The sequence below is a fragment of the Papaver somniferum genome, chromosome 8 (assembly GCF_003573695.1).
Source record: "Papaver somniferum cultivar HN1 chromosome 8, ASM357369v1, whole genome shotgun sequence".
NCBI lineage: Eukaryota > Viridiplantae > Streptophyta > Magnoliopsida > Ranunculales > Papaveraceae > Papaver > Papaver somniferum.
In genome coordinates this window covers 136,555,613-136,564,867 of record NC_039365.1, presented here as the reverse complement: position 1 = coordinate 136,564,867, position 9,255 = coordinate 136,555,613, and the positions used below count along the sequence as shown (strand labels likewise).

The following is a 9,255-nucleotide window of genomic DNA, read 5'->3' as shown; positions in this document are numbered from 1 at the left end:
CCTAGTGGCCGAGTTATAGTCTCGGGAGGGTTTACAAGAGATATACCCACAAAACCTTTACTCCAGACCCTAGCTATCTACGCAAAACCTTGGAAGGCACTAAAGAATCTCCTTGGTTGGCATACTTATTGACTACAGGAGGAAGTACCCTGATGCGAAATTCCAATTGCTGTACACGAGTTCGCACTCAAGCATACTAAAATTCATATAAAGTGACAGAGCTCTACTCAGATAGTCGCATACAAACTCAGAATCAAACAAATCACATGGATAGATTAAGAAGATGGATATAGAAAAACATAGATGGTTTTGATGTTGACTAAGGTGCACGGTGTTTCTCATATCTGTCTGAAGGCCACTGCCATAATGAACTTATCCTAATGGAATGAGATACCGGTCTGACTAATATCAACACACTGGCATATACAAAGGTACCAGTGGTCGACTTTATTGAATTTATTCCAGTTGGTCTGATGGTCTGGTCTCAATTTCTCTTTTTTTTTTTTTTTAATCTTTTTCAACTCTTTTTTTTTCAACTTTTTTTTTCTTTTGTTTTGTTTTGTATCTCAATCACTCTAATTCATCCTAGCATTGGTAACAACTTGAATCGTGAGCCCCACCTAATCACTTAGAGAAACATAGTTTAAAAACAAAACAAAATAAAAACAGAAGTGAAAAGTACTCAACGAGATATGGTGAAACTATCATGTTATTTCTAACACCCGAGCTCTGTGCTTTTATGAATAGACTCTTTAGATGTTGCCATCTAGTCAGATTGGTTCCTCAACTCCTACAACCAAAATGCTTCCATCCACTTAGATTGGTTAGTGCCATCCTTAATAGGCATAAATTTCTAGGCTCTGGAGTTTAATTATGCAACTAAAAAGTTTCTCCTCTACCCCCAAACTTAAATCTAACACTGTCCTCAATGTTCTAAAGATCAAATTAAAAACATGAACAAGGAGAAACAGTTACCATTTGAAGCAAAAGAGATAAGGAAAGATATTACCGTGTTGCATGAGAATGGGTCACCTCCCAAGAAGTGCTAAGTTTAACGTCTTCAGCCAGACTAAGAAAGGATTAGTCACCTTATAAAATCATAAAGTAATAGCCGAAATATTTGTGGGTCATCAAAACCAAATAGATCTATCACAGGTAAAAGGAATCTGCAACATGTCAAGAAAATGAACAAATAAAGCACACCCTTGTCTAGTTTCCTGTTTAAGACAACTACATCTAGTTGTGGTTCAGGATTTATAACTGGGTCCAAATAAAATATTTTCATAGGTTGCATTTCCTCATAGGTTAGATCCAAATGTTCAGGTTCTAGAGTCTGGAAAAAACTCAAATAAAAAATTAGAAGCACATAATAATAACCTGAATAATTGAGGATCCTCTAAGTCAATCAGATTTGACTTACACATCTGACCACAATGAGAGTGGTGATCTTCCTTAAACAAGTATGTCGACCCTAATCTCCTAAAGTAATTAGGTTTAGTCTCAAAACTTAATATTCGACACATTTGAAAATCAAACATTCCTACATTTGGAAGAAAAATATTTGGTGGGAAAACAAAGTCAATTTGGGTATCATAGCCTGGGTAAACCACATCAACCAGAGGATGGGTTTCTAATAACTGAAATTTCTTGTGGACATCATTAGGTTCAGGAAAACGTGTATGAAGATAATCTTGTAAAATGGTTGAGGCACATATGTCAAGTCCCAAGTGAGGGACCTTTCTAAGAGTTAAATCACATGGATAATGATAATCACCCCCAAACTTAGAGTTTTCAGTGTCTCTAGGAAGACTTGTCACAACTTCCCTAATTTCAAGGTCATCTAATTCATGAAAATGGTCAATTTATTCTTCTAAGTAAGGTACATCCTCACTCATCTCGACGAGTTCATTTTTTTTTTTCTAAGTCTATTGTTTCTAAATCGCTAGACTCAAAATATACTCGTTCCTCTAAACCATTATTAGCTTCGTAATCAAAAGGAAATACTACATCGTCTAAAACGGGGGTATCTCTAGTCAAATCCATGTCTTTTTGAATAGGTGAATAATTATTAAAATTATTTGGATCTGAACTAGAAATAATATTATTATTAAGCTCAGTTGGAGTAGCAAATTCCTGATCACTATGCCTATTTATTTCAAATTCTTCATCAACACTATCCTCATCATAATCATTATAATAACATGAAAATGGTTGAACCTCATCTAAACAAGTAGTGTAACCAATTTTATCCTCGTCATCCTGTTTATGCAAATAACTATCCTCATTTTCAAGGGTATTATTGGAGACACTGTATTGAAAATTAATATTATTTCGAGCAATTCTTTCGTTCGTCTCAGCTATCAGCTTGAGGGATTCCTCTATAGAAAGTTTTCTTTCGTCATGAACTAAGTTATTCATCTCAGCAATCCTACGTGTCGACTCTTCTAATTTCCTGAGAGACTCTTCTAAAGGAGAAATATAAGAATTTTTCTCATATGACCGGTGCGTATGTGGATAGTAATTGGGCTCACCATGGTATGGACCATAATCTTCAAAAGGCTGATGTTCCCAACCACTATTCACACTATGGTCAAAGTAGTAACGTCCATTTTGAAACTCAGTCGGATATTCGTTGTATTGGCTATTGTAATACCAGTTCGACATTCTACTGCAGGGGTGTGAGTTGTCACACAAAATAAAACCCACTGACAGGGGATTCGTGGGTGGATAGAGCCTTACCTCCCGTACCAGACGGGCGATGAACCGTTGAAGTCGACTCAGGCCACCGACTCCAATTTCAGTGTACGAACCCGAGGGGCCGAGACAGTATCGTAACTGTCGTCCTTCCCTGCAAACAGTTTATATTTAATTTTTAACCCTTCCTTAGGGTTTCAAAATAATAATAATGTCCAGTCCAAAAATAAAGTCCAAAAATAAAAATGTCCAAAAAGGAAAAGAAAAATTACAAAAATAAAATCCTATTTACAGTTTCTAAAAATAAACAAAATAACTATATACAAAATCTTCTTCTTCACTCCTTTCAGATTCCTCTTTTCTTTCCTTCTTTGGCGATGCTTCCCTTTTATAGCAATTTTTCTTTCCTTGTAGCTTCGCTCCAAATCTGAAAAGAATCGAAAAATACCAAAACGCGTAAAAAAGAACAAAAAATAATAAAAATAAAAATAAACCTAAACTCTTTTCTTTCCTTCTTTGGCGATGCTTCCCTTTTATAGCAATTTTTCTTTCCTTGTAGCTTCGCTCCAAATCTGAAAAGAATCGAAAAATACCAAAACGCGTAAAAAAGAACAAAAAATAATAAAAATAAAAATAAACCTAAAACAAATCTAAATACAAATCCGCATCGGCGACGCCAAAAACTTGGTAGGGTCGGATACCTACAATAAAATACTGCAAGTGCACAATGTCTAACTAGTAGAACAATGGCAAGTACAGGTCGTTCCAACGAGGAGTGTGAAATATTCTACCAACTAATACCAAGAAACAACCAATCAATAAGAAGAATGTTTAACGATTTTTCAAATATTCGGGACAAAATGAAATAATGAATAATTCTTAACGGTAAACAAAATGGAGAACGAGTTGTTAGGGTTTTCGATTTCCACCAATTCAATCATATAAAACTCTACTAATTTCTATTTATCACTCAAGACAAATATCAAACTCAATCTCATGTCTCGGAAGATGGTATGTTAAATTCTAAAATGGTGTTTCTCCGTTGCAATCTCCTTCGCTTCATGGGTTGCGATTCTAAAGCATTATTTATCAATCCTAAAGCATATCACGTCAAGAGATTTAACCAAAGCACGAAATATCAATTGAAAAGTATAAATAATCAAAAAAATCATATATACGATTAAACACCAAGATATATGAAAATAAATTACTAATCAATCAAATCGTTATTAGAAATATCATCGTTGAGTCCATATAAATAAATTGATTTTCATCTCAACCCTAACAAACAAATTAGCAAATCATGGAGAAAATAAAACCTAAACAGCAAACCCTTTTTTTCTCCCGTCACGGCTTTGCAGCCGCCCCCGCTTCCTTCTTCTTTTGTTCTTCTCAGTTCATATATACTCATGTTGCGAGACCTAGCAAATAATTTTCTCGAGGCCCGCTTGAATCACCAAAATCCATTTTCAAATTCAGGTCCAAATCCACACTTTGTATTCTCGGTCTAAAAACTCGCCTTCACTGAACACACAGCAACCCTAATCTTCTGTCCGTCTATACCACTTTCCATTTATATTCATAACCACATCACCAGTTTATAATCTTTATAGGTCCAACAGCTCGACCAATCACCGACTATTGCATTACACTTTTCTATCTTTGTCCATTAGCACACCTTCGGCTTCTAGTATTTGTTCTCATTTTGACTTCTTGTTACAGACCAGCAACCAATTCAGTGTGTATCCGGACCCCAGCTTCACTGCTCACACGAAAACACACTTGAATCCAACTCAGCTACGACCACCACAACAACTGATCTTCAATCTCTGTCCGTCTTCAGACTTTGATTTTAGCTTGAGCTTCATCTGCCAACACACTATCCACAGCACCACACTGCCCGACTTGCCAGCAACTGCATCGACTAAAGAACAACCAACTCCATCTCGTGTTGTTTCCAAACCCCTGAATTCGACCACCAGTTCCTTGTCTTTGGCATAAACAACACCTTCCTTCCTAATTCAGACTCGAGTTTCTCCCTGTGTAACCATCAGCCGGATTTCTCTGACCATCTGAATCTCAGCATCTACAAGAAATACCATCACCGACAATTGTTTCCACTCAATTTCAGTCCATATACACGGCCATAATCATTCTCAGGCACTGAACCATCCTCGTTGCTGCTGTGTCAATCTCCACCTCGTTCATACATGTTTAGCATCACCAGCGCCACTCTTGTTCTCTCTTTGACAGTTCGAACTGAAGCTTGATCTTGTCTTCATTCATGCATACACGTTCACCATTAATAATCTCCAAAATCTGTATAACTACAAACCATCATCACTTCCTGGCTTTGCTGCTCCATTCGATAACCACCATTAGCCCACTGAATATCGAGAACCAGTTATCATCCATCACCATATTTTCTTCTGTTTGTTGGAAAATGAGAATCTCTCGTAAAACTGAATATGCTTTCGGTAATGGATGCCATCCATAAAGACATGTGGCTGAGTAAACGGCCACGTCTTCACTAATTTCCCAAGCACCTGCTGAGGCTCCACATGCTTCAACCATGAGGAATTCATTACTCAATCGAGTGACCTTATGGGCGTGAGAAGGTTGAGTGGGTGCAGATGGCGTAATGACACAAGTGCTGCTGATTTATAGAAAACCAGACCAGCCACATTACATTTAGTCGGTGTGGTTGCTGATACATGGAGATACCAGGCCAACATAATAAGTGCTGCTGATATATAAAAATATCAGGCCAACATAACAAGTGCTGCTGATATATAAAAATACAATACCAGGCCAACATAATAAGTGCTGTTGATATAGAAATACCAGACCATCATATTTGATCATTGTGGTTGTTGATACATGAAAATACCAGGCCAACCTCATTTCATCATTATGGTTGCTGATATATGGGAATACCAGGCCAATCCCATTTCATCATTGTGGCTGCTGATATATGGAAATATCAGGCCAACCCCATTGTATCATTGTGGCTGCAAACGCCATTTGGCTAATGCTTTAGCTGTTTATGTTCCGGATAATTAGAATTGCGTGTACTTTCTGTAAAAGCATTAAAATAGCGATGTTAGCCAAAATATCGAGTCCTAGATAATATAAATATGGGTATAAAATGTAGCATTTACATGCTTATCAATAGTCTATAACCTTCCCATCCTAGGATTGTCATTCTATGACAAAGGCTCTCTCTTCTTTAGATTATTGTCCTCAAGAATCTGATGGTACTCTGCTCTCAAATCAATCTTTGAAAAAATAAAGGACCCTTTGAGTTCATCCAATAACTCCTCAATTACTGGAATTGGGTACTTATCGTTAACAGTAATCTCATTGACCTTAATGTAGTCAACACAAAACCTCCAACTTCCATCTTTATTTTTAACCAATAGAATGGGGGAGGAGAATGGACTATGACTAGGCTTTATTATCCCTGGCTTGAGCATCTCCTCCACTAATTTCTCTACTACTTCCTTCTGCACATATGGAATCATGTAGGGTCTTTGGTTAGGTGGAGTTGTATTTGGCTGCAAGGGTATATGATGATCATGAGATCTTTCAGGTGGTAATGAAGTGCGCTCATTGAATATGGAGGAATACTTGGTGAGGATTGTTTCTAGAACCTTTGGTGTTTGAGGGTGAGGCTCTATGGCTATGATGGAAAACAAATGTCCTGCCATTCTATTTTTATTCTTCTTGAGGTACTTCTGAAAATCTCCCACTGACATGGAAGAAATTTCGAATTCTTCTGTAATCCCCTTAAGCTCAATTTATTACCACCTTGGATGAAGGATATTGTCATATTTTTAAAATCAAACTTCACAGGGCTTATATTCTTCATCCAGTCTACTCCTAACACCATGTCACCCCCCTCCCCCAAGTCTAGCACTCTGACATCAAAGGAAAAGTTATGCCCCTGCATTTTCCAGCCAAACTGATGACATTTAGCATCACTGATAACCTTGTTACCATCTGCCGCAGCTACTTGCAAGGCAGCAGTGGGCTCTATCAATGCACCACTGAGTCTGGCCATTTCTGGATCAATAAAGCAGTGTGTGCTAGCACTATCAATTAAGACAGTGAAGGACCTTATATTCTTAGTGATTCCTTGAATTTTAATAGTGTTGTGAGAAATATTACCAGATATGGCATGTAATGACACTTCTACTTCTTCTTCTAGTTCTTGGATGACAGGTGAACTACCAGGTGACTCCTCTTCAGAAGTAGCTAGCTCCTCTTCTTCTCCTACTAACATGTACAACTGCTGTTTAACACACATGTGACCTATCTCATACCTTTCATCACAATTATAACATAAGCCCTTTTCCCTTCTTGCCCTCATCTGAGCATAAGTTAATTTCTTGATGGGAGGTATTTTAAGGCTGGATCCACTGGTAGGGGATGGTGAATTGGACTTAGGTGGAGTCACAAAGCTTTTAGAATTGCTACTGCCTATTGAGAGTGCAGGGAGTCTTAAAACAAATTTGTCCTTCTTAGTTGCCTTCTCCATCACAGCCTCTTGCATCCTAGCTAAGTACATGGCCTGATTGAGTGTTGAGGGTGAATGCACTTGTACTGCCATTCTGATTTCCTCCTTGAGTCCACTGACAAAGCTAGAAGTGAAGTAAGTTTCATTCAAGTATTTATTCTTAGCAATCATTAATGCCTTGAGCTCTTCAAATAGCTCTTGATACTCTAGTATTGTGCCTTCTTGACAAAGCTTATTGAATTCCCCTACCACATCATCATGTCCAAGTTCCTGAAATCGAAAATTGATGTCACTGCAAAACTCCTCCCATAGGATTATCTCTTTTCCCACCCGATAGTCTTGATACCATACATCTTCTTTACCCTCTAAATGCAAGGAAGCAACCATGAATTTCTGTTCCTCATCCATCAGATGTAATTGAAAAAATTTATTACACTTATGAATCCAAGATTTAGGGTTACCCCCATCAAACTTTGGAAAATCTAATTTAGGTTTACGGGTATTAGAAAATTGGTGAGTTAGAATCCTTCGGTTACCTTCTTCACCTGGTTGGGGTTGATGAATGAAGGGATTCTCAAACAATCCATCTCCTATTTTAGTTCGATTGAGAATCCTTTCTTCCAGAGATGCTATCTTAGTGTCTAACAAGCCTCCTAAACCTGCTAACAATGCTGGAGAAACTGTATTCTGAGCCTCATCGATTCTCTTGTTGATTTCCTTGAAACCCTCATTTTGATTGTTTGAAAGTTCATGAACACGCTTGTTCAAAGCGTCAAACTCTTTATAAGACACCATAATCACACAAGAACACTCGGATTGAGTGCTCTGATACCAATTGTAGTGATCTACACTACAAATTAGCACAGAGACAACTCAAAACACTAAGGATAGAGATTTAGAATGGGTAGAGAAGAAATTTGAGAGAGAAAAGCAATTTTTAGATTAATAATTCTTCGTAGGTCGAGAAGAGACCAATCTACAAGGTTTATACCCACTCCCTCACAAGGGCAAAACGTGGGAGTATCACGAGGGTAATTAGCTAAACCGAAATACAAAACATAATTAAAAGAACAATAAGCGGCTAAACTGGGGTGCCCTTAACAGCTGGGTGGCCCTTAACAAAGATAGTATATAACCTTCCCATCCCAGGATTGTCATTCTATGACAGAATACAATACGAGGTGAAAAAGCGGGGATCTAACAACACCAACCAATATTTTTCTTAGCAATCTGTATGGACTAACTCCGAAACACTTTCTAGAGAATCAACTAGACAGTCAAACTCAATTTAGGTAAAAGTATCTCAAGAAGTTAATATCTCAATCTCTCGATTTGATCTTTACTCAAGCAAATAGAAATCTGAGAGTCTTTATCAAAGAGAGATAAACTTGGACGGTACCAAAGACCAATGTCCAAGGATCAATCAATATCAATGAACAACCGTTAGGTCGGACTATCCAATTGATTGATCTAACATACAACCTATATTATTTCTATTATATAAACAAACATAATGTGGAAAAGAAATAACACGGACACCAGACGTTTTGTTAACGAGGAAACCGCAAATGCATAAAAACCCCGAGACCTAGTCCAGATTGAATACACATTGTATTAAGCCGCTACAAACACTAGCCTACTCCAAGCTAACTTCGGATTGTACTGTAGTTGAACCCCAATCAGTCTCCCACTGATCCAAGGTACAGTTGCACCCCTACGCCTCTGATCCCAGCAGGATACCACGCACTTGATTCCCTTAGATGATCTCACCCACAACTAAGATTTGCTACGACCCAAAATCGCAGGCTTTAACAATAAACAAATCTGTCTCACACAGACAAGTCTATCAAAGGATCAATCTGTCTCCCACAGAAAAACCCTAAAGTTTTTGTTTCGTCTTTTGATATAAAATCAAGGTGAACAGAAACCCAATCATAATCCGGTCTTATATTCCCGAAGAACAGCCTAGATTAATCAATCACCTCACAACAATCTTAATCGTATGGTAGTGAAACAAGACGTCGTGGAATCACAAACGATGA

General features: G+C 37.7%; 1 protein-coding gene across 1 annotated transcript; it reads right to left on the bottom strand.

Moving 5' to 3' along the window:
* Positions 1-5,900: 5,900 nt before the first annotated feature.
* On the bottom strand, positions 5,901-8,008 carry LOC113306080. The gene is made up of 2 exons (XM_026555066.1): positions 6,451-8,008; positions 5,901-6,376 (listed from the first exon to the last, which is right to left on the bottom strand). Exons 1-2 carry the CDS (start codon positions 8,006-8,008, stop codon positions 5,901-5,903), a joined length of 2,034 nt encoding a protein of 677 aa, XP_026410851.1.
* Between the last annotated feature and the right edge of the window lie 1,247 nt (positions 8,009-9,255).

Excerpts from the sequence above, each read along its gene's own strand:
- LOC113306080 (XM_026555066.1), bottom strand. The coding sequence starts at position 8,008 with ATGGTGTCTTATAAAGAGTTTGACGCTTTGAACAAGCGTGTTCATGAA. Across the intron at positions 6,377-6,450 it reads GAATTCGAAATTTCTTCCAT|CCATAGAGCCTCACCCTCAA; the intron begins GTCAGTGGGAGA and ends TTTCCATCATAG.